The sequence below is a fragment of the Acomys russatus genome, chromosome 16 (assembly GCF_903995435.1).
Source record: "Acomys russatus chromosome 16, mAcoRus1.1, whole genome shotgun sequence".
NCBI classification, from domain to species: domain Eukaryota; kingdom Metazoa; phylum Chordata; class Mammalia; order Rodentia; family Muridae; genus Acomys; species Acomys russatus.
Genome location: NC_067152.1, coordinates 41,095,189 through 41,118,262, shown reverse-complemented (window position 1 = coordinate 41,118,262; position 23,074 = coordinate 41,095,189). Strand labels below are relative to the sequence as shown.

Below are 23,074 nucleotides of genomic sequence, written 5' to 3'. Positions count from 1 at the left end.
ATTATGTAGCCTGCCTTTCTCTCTAGAGCATCGGCTTACCCAGCCAGGTCTGGCTTTTGTTTGTGTTTTGAGACAGAAATTTTCTATGCAGCCCAGGCTGGCCTTGAATGCCTGATCCACCTGCCTCCACCTCCCAAATGCTCAGATTAGTAATCTAATTACTAATTAGATTACAACCCTGCAAGGACCCAGCCTTGTGTTCTAATGTAATTGCCTGTCTCCTAGCTAGAATTTAAGCTCCCTGCTGTATCCCAAACATACAGTGTGTGGCACAGCACAGATACACCACACATGTGGACCAAGTAAATCCATTGGCGGTTCACTTTTTTGTTGTTGGTTTGTTTGGTTGTTTTTTTTGCTTGTTTGTTTGTTTTGTTTTGTTTTTTCCTGCTGAAGACAGGGTTTCTCTGTGTAGCCCTGGCTGTCCTGGAACTTGCTCTGTAGACCAGGCTGGCCTCGAACTCACAGAGATCTTTCTAACTCTGTCTTCTTAGTGCTGGGGTCAAAGGCATGTGCCACCACAACCAGCAGCAATTCTTTTTTTGAAAGTTGAGTTTCAATCAAGTTGAATTGTAGGAGTTCAGGTTTTGGGTTTTGTTTTTGTTTCCCCACAAAAACAGGCTATAAGCCACCCACACCTGTGTGAGAATGGTAATGAATGGCTTTGCTTATATCCAGCCAGGGATGGGAGGCAGATCACTGGAGAGAAATGGTTCTAAACACAGGCCTTTTTCCTCCCTCAAGCTTTACGGAGCAGCATAGGAGGTTCTTCTAGCCACTTAAGAGAAGCTGCAGAAGGCGGCACAGAATTCAGATGGCTGCAGGCTAAGCAGGGCCATTTCATAGTGGTGTTAAGGTGAGTGATCCAGAACTTGGTGAAGTCCTAATGCTAAGGCGCCAAGTGAAATGAGCAATGTTTGAAGGTGACTAATCCTTGGCATAGTTACTTAGTTGAGGGTTCTGTGTAGATGAAAATAGACGTCAAGCCGGGCATGGAAGTGCACGCCTTTAATCCCAGCACTCAGGAGGCAGAGGCAGGTGGATCTCTGAGGGTTAGAGGCCAGCTGAGGTTCCAGGGCAGCCAAGGCTACACAGAGAAACCCTGTCTTGAGAAACCAAAAGAGAAAAAAAAATAAGTAAAGAAAAAAATAAAGGTAAAAAATGTTAGTAATTGATAGTAATGCTTGTGGTTAACTTGTAATGAAGGGTTTGATTTTTTTAGGAGAAAGTGCCATTACCTAGAAAAATATCCATGCCCCCCCCTCTCCGGATAATTTAAGTGTTCCCCTGGGACACTGGCTGATTGAAACAGGAGACTGTCATTGAAGCAAGCCTTTATGGTCTCAGCTTTACTTGGGAGATAAACCAGCCCCTCGGCACTCTGTAAACTGAAGGATTGGCAACTGACGCGTTCCTTTGGGGCTCTGGGTTGGAAGAAGTCTCTTGGGTCTCTCCCTGTCTGACTTAGTCTCAGAACCTCTGAGGGAGCAGAGACGTTTCCATAGTGACTAGAATAAACTACTCAGGGGAGCAACCTCAGACATCCACTTGGGTTATGGATTTTGAATAATACAATCAAAGTAGGCTCCACAGCATCTTTGCTCTGAGGTGCGGCTCCAACCTGCGCCTGACCCACAGTCTCTGGAAAAGGAAGCTGCACATTTTCCATAGCTCCAAATAAACACAGCCTGTTCAGGCCATCTGGTGGCCTGGATTCTGGAAGAGATGGGAGCAGAGCTGGGAATGAGACAAGTTGCCCTAGGGTGGGGAGAAGAGCAGCTGGCACTTTCTTCTCACTGGCTGCTGCCAGGGACCCATTCAGTAAGGGGGGCAGGGAGGGCGGTGCTGGGAGGAGAAGCAGGCCAGAGAGGTGACAGCTGTTCCCCTGGATAGGCGAGCACTAAGTGGGGTGTGGTGGAGCATGCTTGTAAGGGGAGGCTGAGGCAGGAGGACGACTTTGAGTTTCATGCCAGGCTAGGTTGCATAAGAAGACCTCGTGTTAGACAGTAACAATAGAAAGGCTGGCACTGAAGGTGGAAAACACTTTTTCTCTTCCCCTCATTGGTCCTCCAAAGGTTGGATGGGCTGAGATGGTGTCTCAGGAAGGGACCATTCACTCAAAATAAAGAAAGAAGAAAGGATTAAGAACCAACAAGCCTGAGCCAGGCCTAGTGGCTCACGCCTTTAATTCCAGCACCTGGGAGGCAGAGGCAGGCCGATCGATGTGAGTTTGAGGCCAGCCTGGTTTACAAAGAGTCTAGGGCAGCCAGGGCTACACAGAGAAACCCTAGCTGGGAGGGGGGCAGGGCAGTGAGAAAAGAATCAGCAAGGAGGAACTTGTAGACACAGTGCTGCTGTACAGCTTGTGAGTTGACACATGGCAACCATATGAAGGGATCCACAGGATTTCCCTTCTGAGTTCCCTAAGTCAGGTGATCCCTTAAAACTCCCCATATTGTGGCCATAGGGAGTGTTCAGTGAGGTATTGGCAGCAGCATTGGGGTTCAGTTAAAATGCGTGCGGTGGTGGTGCACGCCTTTAATCCCAGCACTCAGGAGGCAGAGGCAGGCGGATCGCTGTGAGTTCGAGGCCAGCCTGGTCTACAAAGTGAGTCCAGGACAGCCAAGAATACACAGAGACCCTGTCTCAGAAAACCAAAAAAAAAAAAAAAAATGCTAATATGCCGTGTGTGCGTGTTGCTGTGATGGACTGATGGACCATGGGAGCTTGCACATGTTAGTGAAACACTCTGCCATCAGCTACAACCCCTAGCCTGAGATGGAATAGTAGTGTGTGACCTTGAATGACTCACTTAACCTCTAAGCCTCAAAACCCTCTTCCATAAATGAGAGCTTTTGTATTAATCTCTCTCAAAGTTCCTGGTTGTGGTGGGGAGATATTAAACAGACTGCAACTCCTCGCCACAGAGCCAGCAAGTCAACACACACAAAAGCCAGGCACTGTTCAGAGAGACGCTGTGCACATAGGCCCCTTGAAGAAGATCTGATAGCTTTTCTCTGCAGCCCTAGGGTAGGAAATCCATTCTGACAAGCTCGCTAGACCCCTTTTCCTCTCCAGAGGGATAAGCAACACAGCACGTGCCCTGCTTGGTCTCCTGGGAACAGCCTCCCCCCCCCCCCTTGTGTGTGTGTGTGTTCCTTTCTCTGACTTTCTCATGCTTGCTTTACATGATACCACCAGGCTGTTGGTTCTTGTAACCAGCAGCTCTGTGCTCTGCACCCTGCACCAGAGTCCCATGGAGGCCAAGTGGAGCCTTGCTGATGACAGGCCTCCCAGATGACAAGCTCACAGTGGTGTGTGCACTGTCCTCTCCACACCGTTGGGAGGAAACAGGTCCCTGGGAACAGATGGGAGCTGTGAGAATTGTGCAGATGGAACGTAAGTTAAAGAAAACACCGGGAGAGAAATGACCCTCTTGCTTTTCCTATAACTGGCTTCTGGTCTCAAAGGGCAACTTCGCAGGGTCTGGTCGGACTCCTCTCTTCCTTCGTGGCCCTCAAGGTATCAGTCTCTTTCCCTCCGCCTATCGCTCACTCCACCTTGATGTCGCAAGCCAGGAAAACCTTTTCAAAATCAATCCAGCGTCAGAAAGACGGCTCAGCAAGTAAAGGCACTTACCGCTAAAGCCAGGGGACCTCGGCTTGGTTCTTGGAACCCACGTGGTGGAAACACAGAACCAACTCCTGAAGGTTATTCTATGGCCTCCACACTCAAGCCATGGTATGCGGGACTCCTCACACACTAAGAATAAAAAATTAGCAGGTGGGGCTGGAGAGATGGCATAGCAGTTAGGAGCATTGGCTGCTCTTCCGGAAGAGCTGGGCTCCACTCCCAGCATCCACTTGGGGGCTTAAAACTGTCCGTTAACTCCAGTGCCCATGGACCTGGTGCCTTCTTCTGGCCTTCTCAGGCACCAAGCTTCCACACGGTATACAGACATATGTAAAGAAACAGTACCTATATATGTTAAAAAAAAAAAAAAAAAAAGAGGTCCCAGGACCTTTTCTCCATAATAGGACCAAAGCAAGGAAGAACCCACCCCGTCCCAGCCTCCTGAGCTAAAGACAAAAGAAAGGGCTTTGAATGCTTAGAAGTTCATGCGGAATGGCCACCACAGCCCAGGCATCCTGGGAAGAGGGTCCTCTGGTGAAACCGGCTTGATCCCTGACCATCATCAGCTTTCCTGGCTATGGAGTCAGCCATGAAGAAGACAGAAGTGACATGTTGGTAGTCATTATGGAAGGCGGGGCTAAGTGCCAAGCTGAACAGAACTTGGAAGAAACTGTGTGTGGTTGATGTGATCAAGGTCACATCCTCTGCCTGGATGGAGACAGGGCACATGTTCAACTGGCTCCTCATCACCGTGCCTTGGATGCTACCAGCAAAACTGGGACGATCCCAACTGAGTCCTGCTGGCTAGTTCTAAATGTATATTATTTTCACCATTAAAAAAAAAATCACAAGTAAGGCCAGGTGTGGTGGCACACACCTTTAATCCCAGAATTTGGAAGGCAGAGGCAGGCAGATCACTGTGAGTTCAAGGCCAGACTAGTCTACAAAATGAGTCCAGGACAGCCAAAAGTTACACAAACCTTGTCATGAAAACCAAACCAAACCAATGTATATAGATGAAAAATATAGGTGAAATAAACAAGTTTGACATTGAAAAATAAACAATGAAAAAGAAAGGCAGAGCCAAGCGTGGCACTGCGCACCCACAATCTCCGCACTCTGGAGGCTCAGGAATTCCAACTTCAAGGCTAGCCTGGGTAAATACCAAGTTCCAGGACACTTAGTTACAAAAGTGCCTAAAGTGGTCATGGGTGCCTCCCGTCCAGTAGGATGATGCTGCGACTGGGGAGAGTAATGAGAGTTTAGGAATGTCAGGGCCAGGGATGAGGGTGGAGACCAAGGGTTCCAGGCCCCTGATGACCTCAGAAAGGTTTGGCTACCCTAGATGCAGTAAGAAGTGAAGGCCTGGTGTGGCGGGGCATGTGCCTGCAATCCACACACACACACGTGGAGGGGTAGAGGACAGCTTTGTGGAGTGGGGTCTCTCCTTCCAACTTTACATGGATTTTGGGGGTTCAAACTCATGTTGTCAGAGCTGTGGCAAGTTCCCTACCTGCTAAGCCATCTTACAGCAGGCCTCTATGACTAAGTTTTGAAAAGTTATCTTCTCATATATTGTATCTAAGATCTACACATATTAAGATAAAAAAGGGGGGGGCAGGGCAGAGTGGTGCATGCCTTTTATCCCAGCACTTGGCAGGCAGAGGTAGGCGACTCTCTGAGTTCCAGACAGGTGTGTGTGTGTGTGTGCATACACACACACACACACACACACACACACACACACACACACACACACAGTGTGCCTGCAGAAGCCAGAAGGCATTGGATCCCCTGAAACTGGAATTACAGATCACTGCAATCCTTTATGTGGGTGCTGGGAACCAAGCCCAGGTATTCTGCAATAACAAAAAGCACTCTTAACTGGTGAGCCGTCTCTTTAGCCCCAAGACCATGTCTTTAAGAAAAAAAGATAAGCCGGGCATGGTGACACACACCTTCAATACCAGCACTTGGCAGGCAGAGGCAGGCAGACTGCTGTGCGTTCGAGGCCAGCCTGGTCTACAGAGCGAGTCTAGGAGATCCAAGGATACATAGAGAAACCCTGTGTCAAAAAACTAAAAATAAATAAATAAATGGAAAAAAAAAAAAAAAAAAAGATAAGTGAAAAAGGCTGGGGCCAGGGCCCAGTGACCACATTTGTCTAACACACAGGAAGCTCTGGGTTCAGGCCCTAGCACCAAATAAACCTGATGTAGTGGCCAATGCCTGTAATCCCAGCACTTGGGAAGAGAAGGCAGAAGAACCAGCAGTTCCCACACACTGCTGGTGATGAATACCTTGTGTGAGCCGGCGCCACGTTCCTGACCCGTCAGATCACCCTGCTTTTATTTTTAGCTGCTTTGAGGGATCTTCCCAAGCCAGAGTGTACATACTAGGGCAATACAGACCTTTGTGTTTTGCTTGATAACATGCTTGGCACAGCTGGCTCTGTACACAGCTCTCTCCAAGAGCTGATCCTGGGCTGTATTAAGTATGAGAAAGTAATCAAGAAAAAGCTGAGACTTTAAGGGGCAGAGTGACCTCGAAGAAAAGCAAAGCTAAGGGGTATGGAGCTCAGATACACTCTCACCCGCAGCGGTGCAAGACAGGAGGCAAGCCCGTGAAACACAAGGACGAAACTGTGGCCCCAGGGCCACCCCTACTTTTAGAATACTGGTGCATTTTTTCTTTTATTAAAGACGAGAATAAAGCATTTGTAAATATATTTCTCTCATGTATACTTCGAAGGTGATGCTGGTCAGCTGCTACAGAACCGGGGAAGTGATCGGGCCTGAGTTCCTCCTCTATCCCCAGGTGACAGAGAGACACAGAGGGCCTGGAGGTGACCAGCCCCAAAGGACAAAAGGGTCCGAGTTGCATGAACAGAAGGATCCAGCTGCCAGCTGACATCACAGTGCCACCCGGAGCAATGTAGCCTCTCCAGGGATGTCAGACATGCTTATAAGAAAGCCTTCTTCACCCATTAGAAAGAGGTAAGGCGTGACGGTTCCTACTGGGCTCCCGGCACTGAGGCCAGAGTCACTGCCTCCCACTGGATTGTATGGCTCCTTTGATTTCTAGGGTCTTGGGAAGGGTGGCAGAAGGAACCAGAAGCCCCGAAAAAACTGCTGAGGGTGAGCTGGGGACCTGGGTATCTCTCAGATGAAGCTTGACTTTCTGAAGTCTTAGGCTTAAAATACTGAACCCTTGACCCAGGTCTCGAACTGCCCCCCATAAAGGTGGGCGGTGAAGAGCAGGTGTTCTGTAGGAAGGTGGGACGGGAGGGATTTCTTCAATTTCAGAATACTCAGCTTGCGGGCTGGGCAGTGGTGGCGGCACACGCCTTTACTCAGGAGGCAGAGGCAGGTAGATCTCTGTGAGCCCTCAGTGGGTTCAAGGCCAGCCTGGTCTACAAAGGGAATCCAGAGCAGCCAAGGCTACACAGAGAAACCTTGTCTCTAAAAAAAGTAAAAAGAAAGAAAAGAAAGAAAATGAAACAAACAAACACAACAAAACAAAACTCAACATGGAATAAGGATCCTACAGTCCCTGGTGAAGAGTAGGGATGGACACTAGGACCTGGGTTGGTGACACTTACATGGGACATTCTGAAGGCTGCAGATGTGAACTGTAGCAGGGCTGGCCTGAGGAAGTGAGGAGTGGATGAGACGTCATGGTCCCTGAGATGGGGCAGGTACAGAGAAAGGAAGGGACGCAGAGGTGGCACAGGCTTGGGGCCCTCCCCACCATCTGAGCCCCTGCAAAGCTTCATGCCCACAAGGTGTTTCCAGGAACGGGAACTTAAGGAGGTTGGCCCTGAGAGGAAAGGGACTCTACCCCATGCATGGCTGTTGAGGGGTTCCCCTCCTCTATTCGGATTGGCTACAGATCTGTGGTGAGCTGAGGGTATTTGCCAGGGCTGGAGCGGGTACACTCCTGACTAAAGCTTCCTGTTCTGCAAGGTGGGAGCTAGCTGTGTCCTGCTCAGAATTCTGGGAGAGCTACAGCTGGCGCTAAGGGAAGGACAGTCATGGCTGGCAAGAAGCAGTGTATGGTCTACGAGACCCCAGACACCAGCAACGGCTGGTTCTGAGATTCCCTTTCAAGTGTTTCCAGTTGTGGCAAGGTTGAAGGAGACCTTGCTTTACAAATCTCTCAGAAAACCAACTTTGGAGGGGTTAAAAAAAAAAAAATCACCAGTTAAGCCAGAAAGGCTTGCAGAAGATTGGCGACAATCTGAGAGTGAGGCCTGGGGTTCAGAAACAGAGGGTTGAGGAGGCTGAAGAGCCCCCCCAGGGACAGTAGTTGGGTGGAGAGGTGGGGGTGGGGTGTTTGGCTTTTAAATTAAGCTGTGCCTTCAAGCTGAAGCGAAGTGGCCAAGGGAGGCAGGACAGGTGCGCCGAGCCACCAGCAGGAAATACGCTGTGTCTGCAGATCAGAAAGGCCTCCTTGCATAGGCTCCAGCCACCTGCTATGATATATTGCTGCTTAAGGGGCTTTCTCACTTGCCAAGAGGCTGCCATCAAGGGATGAGGGACCCCTCTGGCTAGGAGGCAGAGGGAGGCTGCGGGCCTAGAGACAGATCACTTGCTGCTGTGTGTCTTGACTTTGGTGGCGTTGATGTCGGCCTTGGTCTTCTGGATCCTGGCGAAGATCTCTTTGAAGAGTGCTTTGTACTCCGGCTGGCTCTGCTCCAGCCGCTTATCCACCGCCTCCACGTGCTGGCTTAGGCTTTTCTCACCCGCCTTGCCCTCTCCCTGGCCCTCCTCGCCTCCCAGCAGGTCCCTCCATGAGCTGTCCCGGGAGATGGGCCGGGAGGTCTGCACGCCCGCGTGCCGCACCCCGGCACCATGCTGCCGGCACTTGCTCAGCAGCTCCTCGTATTTCTCCAGCAGCGCGTGGTACTGTTCATCCACCTCCCTCAGGATAGACATACCGCGCCTGCGCACACTGTTGGCATGCAACGTGAGGTTGCCAGCATGTCGGCTGGCTGGGTCTTTGGCCACTATGGCATTGAGTGCTGTGTCACTGCAGCTCTTGCGCACGGCGTGGCTCGGGGAGGCTGCAGGTGAGGAGATACCATCCTGGGCATTGGAGTCGTCTCCACTGCCTGGTTGGGGGTCGTCAGCCTCCGGGGCCTGAGTGAGAGGCGCCAGCAAAGCCTCTGCCAGGTGCTCATCCCGGGCCAGCAGGTAGGTCTTTGCCTGCTTCATCTGCTGCAGCTCCAGCAGCTCGGCCTCCAGCTCCTGCACGCGCAGGCGGCAGCCCTCCATCTCACACAGCTGTCTCTCCAGCTCCGTGTACTCCTGGAGCACCACGGTGTACTCGCGCTCTGCTCGCTCCTTGCGCTGTCGCTCCTGGCTCACCTGGGAACGCAGCACCCCCACCAAGGTCTGCAGCCGTTCGTTTTCCTGCTCCAGGGGCCGAGGGCCCAGCTCCAGTGAGGAACTGTGTAGGCGGAAGCCATCCTCACACCTGCTGGGGGGGGCAAGCAGCAGAAGTTGGTCATGGCCAAGGCCGCGGGTGTAAGTGTCACACACCGGGCGCTAACCCTTCCTTCTCCACCCTTCTATCGTTCTCTCCTGGCTGTGTGTCTGAGGCCCATGACCCATTGAGGCTCACCCAGGATTCTTCAGCCCTGGGAGGCTCAGGGAAGGTCCAAGGCAGGCACAAAGGGAGATCTCCAGGCGTGTCTTTCGCTAATTGGCGCTGGCCAGACACTCTCCATACTTTCTAGGGTGTGGTAATCTCCCTTCCTTTAGACCTTGAGGCTTAGAGATGATAGTGACCCTGTTCTGTTGCAGCCGGAACCTAGTTTCCATCACACTTCTTATTTTTCAACTTATTAAAACAAAGCAAAAAACCAGGGTCTTTTTTGGGGGGGGAGTGAGGGGGAAGGTTCGAGACAGGGTTTCTTTGTGTAGCCTTGGCTGTCCAGGACTCCCTTTGTAGACCAGGCTGGCCTCGAACTCACAGTGATCGGCTTGCCTCTGCCTCCAGAGTGCTGGGACTAAAGGCGTGCGCCAAGGCTACACAGAGAAACCCTGTCTCGAAAACAAACAAACAAAAGATTTAATGGGAATCAAACGGTACAGTACTCAACTCTTCCTAGGTTAGAAGCCAGACTATGCTGAGTACTAACCACACAACCTTGGATGAGCCATGTAACTGCCAGGCTTAGGCCTTTCTCATCTGACTAGTGGGCAAAACGGCCGTGATGGCTTATTTTAGCACAGTAACACTTAAGGCATTCCGATGGCTTGGGCCAGACACAGGCCTCCTTCCCGGCTGCTGTGCACTGTGCACTTTCATCCTTCAGTCAGAGCTCTTGAGACTGACTCTAAGACACACCAGGGCCTTTGCCTACCGAGCACTTGTACACAGCTCCTTCAGGCAGGGAAAGGTATGAATCGTTCGCCTGCGTTCCCGCTTCTCCCGGCAAACCCGAAGCTGCTCCAGGCCTCGCAGTTGCTCCACCTGGGCCTGTAGCTCCTCGACTTGAGACTGCAGGCGCTCAATGGTCTCTGTCAGCCTGGAATAGGATGGGGAAATGCATGAGGGATACATATATATATTTCTTTTTCTGGTTTTTTATTTATTTATTTTTTTTGGTGGGGGGGTAAAGATTGTTAGGGCTGGAGAAATGTGTCTCAGCCATTAGAAGCTAGGTTCATAATCAAAATGTTAAAATTGGTTTTTAGGGGCCTGTGTGTGTGTGTGTCTGTGTGCAGGTGCCTTGGGTCCCCTGGAGCTGGATGATTTCAAGCCACTTGCTATGGCACTGTGGGTGCTGGGAACTAAACTCTGGCCCAAGGGCAGTAAGCACGCATTTTTTTTGAGGTGAGGTGGGGGGTGGAAGGCCTAGAGTTAGGGTTTCTCTGTGTAGCCTTGGCTGTCCTGGACTTGCTGTATAGACCAGGCTGGCCTTGAACTCACAGAGATTTGTCTGTCTCTGCCTCTCGAGTGCTAAGAGTATAGGCATGCACCACCTCGCCTGGTGCAATCTTAACTTCTTTCTTTCTTTTTTTTTTTTTTTGGTTTTTCGAGACAGGGTTTCTCTGTGGAGCCCTGGTTGTCCTGGACTCCCTCTGTAGCCAAGGCTGGCCTTGAACTCACAGAGATCCGCCTGCCTTTGCCTCCCAAGTGCTGGGATTAAAGGCGTGCGCCACCTTGCCTGGCACACTCTACTTCGTAGCCATCTCTCAAGTCCCGCCTTGGGGAAGTCTTCAGGAGACTGGCATAGCCTCCTTTTGGCAGCCCAGGATCCTTGGACATGGAGTTAGGTGGAGAACACAGAGAACGTGGAGTTAAGGACAGACAATCTTCAGCCTGCTGTCTGGTGTTCAAGTCAGAGAAGGGTGCCATACCCGAGGACCTGCCCATTGCCTGTGCACCCCAGTCTGAGCCAGGCATTCCTCCTCAGCCACGTCTGATCCTTCTGTATCTGTGTACACGTGTACGTGTGTGTGTGTGTAGCTACGGATGGAGGCCAGAAAATGACCTTGGGCATCATGCCTCAACAAGCTTGTGTTCTTGAGACAGGCTTCCACTAGAACCCAGGGACTGCCGATTCAGCTAGGGTGGGGTCCACCCATCACCCCCTCCTTGGTTTGGAATCAACAAATGCACGCTATTGTGCCCTACATTTTACATAGGGCCTTGAACTCAGGCTCTCAAGCCCATGCAGCAAGCATTTTAGCAAACAGGCCATTTACCCAACCCAACCCCAGGTTCTTGCACACCCCTCTGTCACTACCACTGTGCACTGCAGTGACATTGGGGTTGGTATGGGGGCTACGCATTCCAATTCTAAATACTGACCCCCAAGATCTGGTGGCTGTCCAGCACATTCTCATGTGCGCCAGGTGTTGTTTGTAAACCTTGCCCCCCCCCCCCAATTTCAAGTCGGTTGGTTAATAAAAGTAGCTGACAGCCTACACAGCTGGGCTAAATGGAAGTAGGCGGAGCTTAGGTTCCTGGGCTTGGGGTCAGAAGAGGACCATGAGGACAGAGAAGAAGAGAGCCACAGCAGGAGGAGAGGAAGCCAGAGAGAAGGAAGTGGCCATGGGGCAGTAAGGACCATGAGCATGTGGCCATGAGGGCTGGCCTGAAGGAACGGAAGCAGCCCAGGCAGGAACAATTATGGCAAGTGTGTGTGTGTGTGTGTGTGTGTGTGTGTGTGTAGCTGGGAAATAGCAAAATAGCTTAGAGGGTTGGTATCTGTTCAGTTACGGTGCCTAAAAGCTTTTGTAATTCTAAAAGGTCTCTGTCTTGATTATTTGGGAACTAGCTGGGGCAGAGAAGAGCCCTCGAGCATCTAGTGTCAATTCACAACACAGAGGCACATTTACATGCCTGCCTTCCTTCCCACTGTGAGGTCCCAGAGGGCAGGTCATGGCCACTGAATCTCCAGCATCTCAAACGAAGCCTGGTGCGCAATCATAGGTGGGAGGTTGTTTCCTGGACTCTGGGTGACTTTTCATCCATCGGTTGTGGGGGGCTGGAGAGATAGCTCGGTGGGTAAGAGCACTTGTTGCTTTAGCAGAGGACCTGGGTTTGTTTCCCACCGTCCCCATGGTGGCTCAAACCATCTGTAACTCTAGTTCCAGAAGTTCCCACGCCCTCTCCTGGCCTCAGAGGGCACGGCACCCACATGTTGCACAGACATACATGCAGGCAAAACACCCACACACACAGAATAAAAATAAATCTTAGAAAGAAAAGGTCAGGTGGTGATGACGGCGGTGGCGCACACCTTTAATCCTGGCACTTGGGTGCCAGAGGCAGGCAGATCTCTGTGAGTTCGAGGCCAGCCTGGTCTACAGAGTGAGTTCCAGGATAGCCAAGACTACACAGAGAAACCCTGTTTTGAAAAACCCAGAAGAGGGGGTGGAGAGATGGCTTAGAGGTTAAGAGCACCAGCTGCTCTTCCAAAGGTCCTGAGTTCAATTCCCAGCAACTGCATGGTGGCTCACAACCATCTGTAATGAGATCTGGTGTCATCTTCTGGCCTGCAGGTGTACATGCAGGCAGAACACTGTATACATAATAATAAATAAATCTTAAAAAAAAAAAAAGAAAGAAAGAAAAGAAAGTAAGGAGGGGATGGGCACATGGCTGACAGGGATGACCTCGCTCCAGTCCCAGGCTCTTTAGAAGGGTGTGGGTCTCCCGACTAGTCCACATACCCGTGTGTACCACCCTGGGCCTCCTCACCGTCCCGGCCCTCACCCGTGGATCTTCTGCTGGGCAGTCTTACTCTCCAACACTAGCCTCTGGTTGGTCAGCTCCAGGTCTCTGGCCGCCAGGTCCAGCTGCTCGTACACTTTGGCATGCTGCTCATTCACGAGGCGCAGCGTGTCCAGCTGCTTGGTCAAGTACTAGGGGAGGAGGAGGTAAGGGTGGAACAAACCTTTACAACGACGGGGCAGGAACAAATATCGCTGTCTGACCCTCCTACCACTCCTAGGATGTGGGTGAAGACCACGCTGCAGTGGGCTGCCTGCGATTGGCGGGCAGGTAGGTGGTGAACCGTGAGGGAGAGGCTGGGATGCCTTTTGCGAGTGGTACAGAGGCACACACAAGCCTAGGCCAAAGGTCTTGAGAGGTGCCTCACCTCGATCTCCTGCACCTGCTCCTCGTTGGTGGCGTACATCTGCTGCAGGGACCCCTCCAGCTCTTTGTTCCGCTCCAGCAGGGTCTTCCCGAGCTCCGCAGCCAGGTGCAAGTCTGCAGGCAGTGGCAGAGCAAAGGACACAGTGAGGAAGGCAGGCAGCCTGCATCACGCCTCAGCATTCATCAGTGATGGGCTCTTAGTGACTGCAGCCTCGCCCTCACACAGGCTACTTAGAAGCCACAGCCTGGCAAGAGATGGAAGCCAGGGTTGAGCCTGCGCACTGGCGTCCCTCCCATTTGAAATGCCTTTCCCTACAAGCTCCAGGCTTACTCCTTTCTCTTCCTTCAAGTCTCTGGTTTGGTTTTGCTTGGTTTGGTCAGGATCTTACTGTGGAGCCCAGGCTAGCCTGGAACTCACTATCCTTCTGCCTCAGCTTCCTGAGAGCTGGGATTGTAGACGTGTGCTGCCAACCAGCTTGGTATTTCTTTATGCTTGGTATCTAAAAAATCTCAAACATATAGGGCAGAAAGGTAAAAAGCCAACGATAGAAAAATCGAGCTGGGCTGGGCATGGTGGCATACACCTTTAATCCCAGCACTCGGGAGGCAGAGGCAGGAGGATTACTGTGAGTTTGAGGCCAGCCTGGTCTACAAAGGGAGTCCACGACAGCCAAGGCTACACAGAGAAACCCTGTTTTGAAAAAAACAAACAAAAAAAACTGAGCTGGGCGTGTTGGTGCACGCCTTTAATCCCAGCAGTTGGTGGCAAAGGCGGGTAGACCGCCTCTGTGAGACTGAAGTCAGCTAGGGCTACACAGTGAAACTCCATCTCAAAAAGAGGAAAAGAACAATAATAAAAGGATGTGGAGAGGTGGCTCAGCAGTCAAGAGCTCTTTGGTGCTCTTGCAGAGAGCCTGAGTTTGATTCCCAGCAGGCAGTCACAACCATCTGTAACTCTGGTTTCAGGCACTCAGACGTCCTCCTCTAGTTTTCATTAGGCATCTGTGCAAACATGACACATACACACATGCACACGCACGCACACACATATACACACCCACACACATATACATACATATATCACACAAAATGCAACACAAACACACTGTGCAAACAGCTGTATTTTGTCTGTGCCTGCTTTTCTCCTACAACAATATGTCACAGTTGCTATGCACACTATTGGTGGGTGCAGAAAATGCGGTTGTATACAGGCTTTGAACACCTTTGTCTTGATAATCCTTATTGTTGGGTGTTCAGAGCGTTTTTTGAGCATTTTTTTTTCCTATTAAAAGTGAAACTATGGACCAAGGGGGTTTGCATATCTGTAACCCTAGAACTCAGGAAACTGAGGCAGGAGAGCCAGCAGTTTGAGGTCAGCCTAGGCTACATGAGATTTTTGTCTCAAAACAAAAACAAAAGCAGACGGGCGTGGTGGCGCAAGCCTTTAATCCCAGCACTCGGGAGGCAGAGGTAGGTAGATTACTTTGAGTTCGAGGCCAGCTTGGTCTACAGAGTGAGTCCAGGACAGCCAAGGCTACACAGAGAAACCCTGTCTCGAAAAACCAAGAAAAGAAAAGAAAACAAAAACAAAAACAAAAAAACCATCCACCCAAACAAACAAATCTAACCAACCAAACAACAACAAAAAAAACCCAACCAACCAACCCCAAACCAAACAAACCAAAGCCAGGCAAAGGAGTGAAGCTCAGGTGGCAGAGTGCTTGGTAGCATGCACAAAGCCCTGGACTCAGTGTCCAGCTCTGCATACATTGTGTGGAACTGGACACGTGCAGTCCACTACTGAGGATCAGGAGTTCAAGGTCATCCTTTGATGTACATGGTTGGTTCAAGGTCAGTCTAAATTACACGGGACCTTGATAAAAACAACAACAACAAAAGACAAACAAAACTGTGTGACTAGGCCATGGGCCCAAGATCCCAGCTACTCAGGAGGCCAAGGCAAGAGGACCACAAGTTCAAGGCCAGCTCAGGCAGCTCAGAGGCACTGTCCCAAAATGAAAAGTAAAAAGGCGGGTAAGGTTTGGGCATGGTAGCTCATATCTGTAATCTCAGCACTTGGGAGGCAGAGACAGGGGGATTGATTGCATCAACTTCCATGCCAGTCAGGACTACAGGGGGAGGAGACCCTGTATTAAACACCACTGTGCTGGTCAAGAGCTCTTGCTGCCCTTGCAGAGGACCCACTCAGCAGCTCACGACTGCTGGTGACCCTAGTCCCAGGGGACCCAACGCTCTCTTCTTGCTTCTCTGGGGACTAGGCACTCAGATGGCACACCCACATACATACATGTGGGCAGAGCACTCATACAGAAAATTTGTTAAAAGCCACTCACAACAAACAGTGAAAGAAGGCTGGGGACGTAGCTCAGTGACGGAAGTAGCTGCGAGATTGCCTAGAGTGTGTGGGGATCTGGGCTCAGTGTCTAGTTCTGAAGAATGCAAGCCAAACCAGGATTAACTTCATTGTATTAAAACCTTTTTGCAAGCCAGGCAGTGGTGGTGGGCGCACCCTTCAATCCCAGTTCTATCCCAGCACCTGGGAGGCAGAGGTAGATGGGTCTCTGAGTTCGAGGCCAGCCTGGTCTACAGAGAGAGTTCTAGGACAGCCAAGGTTACACAGAGAAACCCTGTCTCGAAAAACTAAAACCAAACCAAAACAAGCCCCCCCAAATGTTACTGCAAGTCACCACCTTTTGTGAGAACACCTTCCCAGAAGAGAGTTAGCGGGGCAATCACTGGCCTATGTGATCTGCTCGGCCCAAGCAGGAAAGCTCTGATTGATTTCTCCTATTTAATATCACAAGCCCATTTGTTACACCAGTCTTCATTCTAGGCTGATGGTGGAAATCTGGACCAAGATTTGTAAAAGCGACTCTTCTGGGGCCAATAAGATGTGGCGCTATTTGACACACAATAACAGTGTTCTGCTTTCCCTTGAAGACAGGTGAGATTTCTGCCCCCAGTTTCCCCCAACTCCCAGAAAATTTTAGATATGCGGTTGTTTCAGCTACACTCTTTACCGTGCAGCAGACAGGCCCAGGAAAGGCCTTCCTCTTGGAGCCTTATGGAGCAGGGATCCTGCACAGGTAGAGGGCAGAGCATCCTCTGTTCTTTCAGCTAAGCTGAGGACAGGACTGGTGTTTCCTTGTGAGAACCAGAGCAGCCCCATCAGCCATGGGACCTAGGCAACAGGCTAGTCTTATCAGGAACAAGCCTAAAATCGCTCCTAAGGTAAGGGTAAAGTTTTCTCCTTTCTTTCTTTTTGTTTTTGTTCCGAGACAGGGTTTTCTCTCTGCAGCCTTGGTTGTCCTGGACTCATTCTGTAGACCAGGCTGGCCTCGAACTCCCAGAGATCCGCCTGCCTCCGCCCCCTGAGTGCTGGGATTACGCCTGGCTCTTCTTTCTTTCTTTCTTAAAGACAGAGTATCTTGTGGCTTAGGCTGGCCTCAAACTCAAAATGTAGCTGAGGGTAACCTTGAACTCTCATTCTTCTGCCTGTACCTCCTAAGTAGGGATGTGCCGCAGCATCTGGTTTTCTGCAGTGTTGGGGAATCAAACCCAGGGCTTCCTGCATGCTAGGCAGGCATTTGAGGTAAGGTCTCACGTAGTCCAGGTTTCCCTTGACATGTAGCCAAGGATGGCTTTAAACTCCCGATCACATCACCTGTATCTCCCAAGTGGTAAGCTGTAGACAAGCTCAGAGGTGAGGTTCCGAAATAGCCAGAATGGGGCCCTCTGGAGCTAAATTAATCAGAGAGGGAGGCTTTGTGTCCCGATGTTGTGGGGAAGCGGACCACAGCAGCTCCCCTCTAGCTAGACTGTAATGACACAGCCCAGAACAAAAACGGTTCTCCTGAAGGAAACAAAACTAAATGAGATACAAACTCCATAGCCGGGGGCAAGTAGCCTGCTGAACGAAGATGCCAAAAGGCCCAGGCACCTGATATAAGCCTATATTCAATAGATATCAATTGGTTGTGATACGTCATGTGCTTGGGATGACAGGGGTGGGGGGTGGGGGTGGGGTGGTTGGCTCTAAGGAGACCTCACGGTCTTCCTAGTGTATAACAGAATGGCGAGGTTCAGCTCATCTTTTCCTAAATGTTCAGGCCGTGGAACTGTTAGGTGGTCTAGGGAGCGACCGTTGCTATACCAGATACCTGGGTGGCCAATGACAAGGCCCTGCAGCTTACCCAGAATTCAAAGCCAGAAGAATGAGGAAAGGCCAAGGGAATTTCAATGCCACGCGCCTCCCTTCCAGGCAAGCCAGGCAGTGTGAATTCGTAGGCTGGGATCCGAGTGGTGGTGGTGGTGGGGGGGGGTAGGCCACACTATGAACAGAGAGACACTGAAGGTCGCCTTGTAAAAGCAGAGAATGTGACTTGGCCGCCTGGTGATCCAGGGACAGCAAAGGCGACAGGAAGGAAGCTGCTGGGGTGGAGCTGGGGAGAATCGCAGGGAAACTGGATCACAGTGCAAGCTAAGCTGGTCAGAGCTGCCTGGAGGGACCATGGGAGGAGTCTAGAAGCTGTAGAGCAGAGGACTGAGAGAAACCGAGTACCAGAGGGGTGGCTTGCTTGCGGAAGGATAGCGGCAGTTCTGGACTCGGGAGAGGGTGGCCTGGATGCCGAGGCACTGGAAGCTGGCAGGCATGGAGAGACAAGCAGCCTCTTATGGTTGGGCTAACAGGCAGCTCTGAACCAAATCAAGGAAGGCACTGAGTCTGGGCTGCCACCTCCTCTGCCTGGCCCTAGCGGGTCTCTGTGGCTTCCTTCAGGAGACATTACTGGTTATGTATAAGGCAATGCCCTGGGGAAAAACAAAAGAAAGCCTGGAACCCATTGCAAAACAGACTCTTGACAGAGAGGCAGGAAAGGGACAAGGGATAGGCCAAGACAGACAAAGGGTGATTGAGGTAGAAGGCTACAGCTGTTGGATCTGGGGGGGTCTTACCACACAGGACACAAGAGTCGGGAACTCAGAAAGGCCTCTGGGGGTAACCAGGGGGGAGGGAGGACATCCCTTTCCTTACCAGTCTGAGCATTCCCTGGGCGGGGGGGGGGGAATGACTCAAGGTCAGGCTGGGAGGGAGGTCAGGTCTCAAAATCTGTGACTCAGCAGTGCCATGTCCCTCAGCCTGGACAGAGGTGGCCACAGGTGGAGGAGGGGATAAGGCAAAGAAAGAGCCAATGCCTAATCATTAATTCATGACTTTTTCTATTTTTACGGGTGCTCATGGCGGCGGGTGGAAGGAATGTAGCAAAATCCAAGACCCCACCTGTCCTGCCCACCTCCTCCTACCTCTGGGACAGAGCCACACCAAAGCCAGTCTCTATGGGACTTAAGTTGGGGCTTGGTCCAGGGTAAGGGAAAATAGGCGGGAAGGATACGGCATGTGTGGAGCATGCCAAGGCAGCCACAGAGGAGACGGGACGAAAAGAATTTGGGGACTCAAGTACAGAGAAGAGGAACACACACAGGGGACCTCTGACACGACTGTCTTTTAGCAGACACTCCAGCCCATCACCCAGCTCTCCTGGCCTGGCCTGCAGAGCCAAGAGGCTAGGACTTCCTTTGTCCCCTGCTTCCCCTGTCCTTCACTCGGTCCAAGCCTTGGTACAAACACCCCCTCTGTCCCCATGCCTTCCACTTCCTTCCTCTGCTCTCCAGCTCAGAGCTCTTTGCTGAGGGGGCCATACCATCACTCTGACCTCCCACTTCTGCCTCCTCTGCTGGAATTCAGGATCTGGAGGGCAGAGACTCCAGCCCTAGACTCAGCACAGGCCGTGGCAGGAAGGACCACTTTCTCCACTACTGAGTATCCCCCTGAGTTCCTGGGCTCTGTCTACGACTGGAGCAGTAGGCCAGACCCAGCAGGACCCAAGACGTGTGGGGGTGGAGTGTATGGAGCTCTTCAGTCCCTCACCAGAAGCCACACATCTCCCACCCCACTCGCCGGCTTCTTCCTCTCACATCTGGGCTGGGCATGGTGCCAGGCCTTCATTAGGGGTGCGGGAACTAAATGAGACTGCCATGGTATTAGCATCCTCCTCCCCTGGAGGCTATCTTCCCCAGAACTCAGCTTTATCATCTTTCCTTCTGAGCTAGCCTCTCCCAGGAAGCCATCCCATAATCACTTAGAACTGACAAGTGTCCTCCTGCTCTCGCCTCCCCGCCCCCCCACCAGCCCTTGGTTACCCAGGATGATGTCTGGCACTCAAATGGAGCCAAAGGTGTTTATGGGATGGAAAAGTTTAGTGGCCAGGACAGAGGAGAGGTGCCACAAGCACATGGGGGCAGCTCACTGCACAGCAATCAACGTCAAGCCCACCACTCTGCCTCCTACATAAGTATCCCAATGTTCTGGCTCGCTCTGACAGTACAGGGGCAGCCCTTCATCTGCAGGTAGGTGAAGCTCGGCTGTGTGGGGAAGTGGGTCAGGAGACAAAGGATCCAGGATCCAAGCGAACGCTTCCCAGCCTGGCAAAACCGGGGCTCTGGGCCTCCTCCTCCACGGCACGCACTGTGTTTTAATACCTCAGGGTTTTCGGGTGACTATGGGAAGGTCCTTTCTCCCTAGATGTTTCCTCACCCTCAGGATATCAGCCAAACAGGCACCTTGGCAGAGAAGAGGATGGGACCAACCCTACTACTTCTGTAGGCCTTGGCCTTGACCCTCTCAGGCCTCCTCGCTCTTGTCAAGATGGCTCCACCTCTCCTCTCAGTGATGTCACTTTAGTCACCTCGTCACCCGCTTCTAAAGCCCCTTTCAGTCATTCTCTGGGCCCTCAGATGAAAGGCACGGAAGCGGCTCCCACTTTCCCCGGGGCTTTCATCTGGCAGAAAGTCAAGATTTCTAAAAGGATCCTCCACATCCTGGGCCACTTGAGTAGAAGCCCAGTCAGTGCACGGAAAGACCAGGGGACACCTCTCAGGAAGGCACACAGGAGATTTTTTGGCTTCTTCGTCTGCATGCTCCCCTGCACCACCTCCTCTCTGGGAAGAGGGAAGGGAGTTGGGGAAACTTCTGGAAGTCTTAGAGCTCAGGAATTCTGGCTGGGACAAGTGCTGCTTGCTGATCTGGAGAGATGACTTATCTCAACATACAGTGCGCTCTTAGCAAAAGTACCAGGGAATCCCCAAGACTTCATTGCACCTAGTACCAGGGCCCCCTAACAATACCTTACCAGGGACACCCGAGTAGTTGCTGCTACTAAGATGAGAGGGGCGATGGATGACCTGTCAACTAGACACTTTTGCATCTCCCTCTGCCGCGTCCGAATCTTCCAGGGCAGCGCCCCTCTCCGTCCACGTCCCCTTTCTCAAGACACATCATGCCCTCTCTGCTGGGCGCACCAGGTCCAGCCCAGCCCTTTTCTAGGTGATACCGCCCAACAATGGAGTAGCGGTCAGGGGGTCTCAGGGCACACTCGGTGCTTCCCTCCCAGAAGCGCTCACCCTGCTCCAGGTCCTGATGGTCGTACCAGGACTCCTCCTCCTCTGCGGAGTAGTCCTCCATGCCGGCGGCTCTCCGCATGGCCCCGCGGGTGGCGGTGGGCGGGCGCTGCGGCAGCTCAGGGCCTGAGCTCGCAGCCCGGGACAATGCGGCGGAGGCGGCCCGGGCTTCCAACGTCGCGGGCTCGGGCTGCAGAGCCCCTGCGCCCGCCGCGCGCGCTCGCCATCCGCTACCGGCCGTGCGCCCAGCGGGGCCTCTCGCTCCCGCGCGCCCCGGGTTCCGCCGAGCTAGGGACGCCCGGTGGCGGCGGCACAAAGGGCGGAGGGGTGGGGACTGCAAAGCGGGACAACGGCTGGGGCGACCCGGGATCGCCTGCAGGGCTGGGGCGTCAGGAGAGTGCGGGTGCTGCGGCGGGTACCCCCTGCCCGCCTCCGGTCCGCACACCGCCCGGCCCGCGCCACGACACCCGGAGCCGCCGCTGCATCTCCGCCCGGCCCGCTTGCAGCTTCCCAGGCCGCCAGCTCTGCGGGGTGGGGCCTGCCGCCGGAGGCCAATCATAAGACGTATGCAAATAAGGGGGCGGGTCCAAGGGCCGGGACCTTCCTGGTGTCCTGGTCCGGGAATTGCTGGACCAACCCTCTGTCCTGCTTTTCCTCCACGTCCGACTTTTGTTTACGTCCATCTGGAATTATTTTGCTCGTTTGTTGTCTGTCCTTCTGGCTTTCCTGAGACCAAGGGTCTATCTGCTGTCCACAGTGGTCCTCACCGTGCTGACCCATTGATATAGTCTATGAGCGTTCTTTAAGATGGTATTAATTTACAAATATCTTTAAGAACCTGGAATGCGGCTTTGGCTGCTGGAGGAGGGTTAAGAGTTCTTGCTAAGGATTTGTGTTCTGTTCCTTACACCCACGTCAAGCGGTTCACAACAGCTTGTAACCCTAGCTCGAGGGACAATCTGACACCTCTGATCTCTGCATCTTCCTTCAATCACAAACTCTCACACATACACAACACAGACACACATGATCAGGAGAGTGCAGGCACAATGGCTTTCTCCTCTAAAAACAGGACTTGGGAAACTGAAGCAGGATTGTCTTGCGTTCCAGGCCAGGCGACTGAAGGACAGTGTGGGAGTCTTCCTGTAAATTAAATTAAGCAAAGCTAAACATTACCTTAAAGGGGCTGAGGAGGTGGCTCACTACATTTAAAGTGCTTACCAAGTTTAAAAAAAAAAAAAAAGCTTGCTCTTGTAATTGCAGCTCTTGGGACTGGAGAGTCACCCTACTTGGTGAGCTTCAGGCCAGTCAAAGGCCCTGTTTCAAAAACAAGGTGGACAGTTCCTGAGAAACAACACTTGGGGGTTGTCCTTTGTCCTGTGCACACACATGAACACACACAAACACACATACACACAAAGATACCTTTAAAAACCTGAGTCTCAGGCTGCAGGTGGCTCAATGGTTTAGAGCGCTTGTTCTTGCGGAGGACCTGGAAAGCCATTCCTAGGATCCATACTGTGGTTCAGAAACATCTGTAACTCTGGTTCCAGCAGATCCAGTCTCCTTTTCTGCCCTCCTTGGGTACCAGGCATGCACATGGTGTAGATACATACATACAGGCAGACACGCATACACATACACACAGAATAAATATTTATTCTACATCTGTTATTCTACAAATGTTATTTAACAAAACCTGAAATATTACAAATTTTTAAAAAGAGCCAGAATGGCCAGGCGCGGTGGCACACGCCTTTAATCCCAGCACTCAGGAGGCAGAGGCAGGCGGATCTCTGTGAGTTCCAGGACAACCTAGTCTACAAAGCGAGTCCAGGACAGCCAGGGCTGTTACACAGAGAAACCCTGTCTCAAAAAACCAAAGGGGGGAAAAAAAGAGCCTGAATGTTTGAAAACATGCTGGAAGTAATGGTATTTGAAGATGTGTTACTTGTATTCTGGCCTTTCTCTTTAAGCTTCCGTTTCGTATTGCTTGAGACCCAAATCTTATATCCTGTTACACGGTTTAATCCATGCAAACATTTCTTTTCCTTAAAGCAGTTTTCACATTGAAGCATTTATGCTTGTTTTTCCTGAGGCCCACTGGCACCATAGGCTGGTGACCAAGCCTTTGCCACAAGCATCTTTGTGACACCTAGGTGTGCGCTTACTGACAGAAAGCCAACTAACATGCACTGCTCAGCAGAATGGCTGTAACATTTTTGTTTTAAATTTAAAAGACAGCCGGGCGTGGTGGCACACGCCTTTAATCCCAGCACTCGGGAGGCAGAGGCAGGCGGATCGCTATGTGTTCAAAGCCATCCTGGTCTACAAAGCGAGTCCAGGA

General features: G+C 51.8%; 1 protein-coding gene across 1 annotated transcript; it reads right to left on the bottom strand.

The window, feature by feature from the left end:
- Window positions 1-8,214: 8,214 nt before the first annotated feature.
- On the bottom strand, window positions 8,215-21,231 carry Cdr2l (cerebellar degeneration related protein 2 like). The gene is made up of 5 exons (XM_051159021.1): window positions 20,731-21,231; window positions 13,253-13,365; window positions 12,868-13,016; window positions 10,004-10,168; window positions 8,215-9,111 (listed from the first exon to the last, which is right to left on the bottom strand). The coding sequence occupies exons 1-5, from the start codon at window positions 20,807-20,809 to the stop codon at window positions 8,220-8,222; spliced, it is 1,398 nt and encodes a 465-aa protein (XP_051014978.1). The 5' UTR covers window positions 20,810-21,231; the 3' UTR covers window positions 8,215-8,219.
- Between the last annotated feature and the right edge of the window lie 1,843 nt (window positions 21,232-23,074).

What these genes read in the sequence shown, in the direction of transcription:
- Cdr2l (XM_051159021.1), bottom strand. Translation starts at nt 20,809, where the DNA reads ATGCGGAGAGCCGCCGGCATGGAGGACTACTCCGCAGAGGAGGAGGAG. An exon ending in CCATCAGGACCTGGAGCAGG is followed by an intron (nt 13,366 to 20,730) that starts GTGAGCGCTTCT and finishes CACTGCCTGCAG; the next exon opens with ACTTGCACCTGGCTGCGGAG. An exon ending in GAGCTGTGTACAAGTGCTCG is followed by an intron (nt 9,112 to 10,003) that starts GTAGGCAAAGGC and finishes CCCCCCCAGCAG; the next exon opens with GTGTGAGGATGGCTTCCGCC.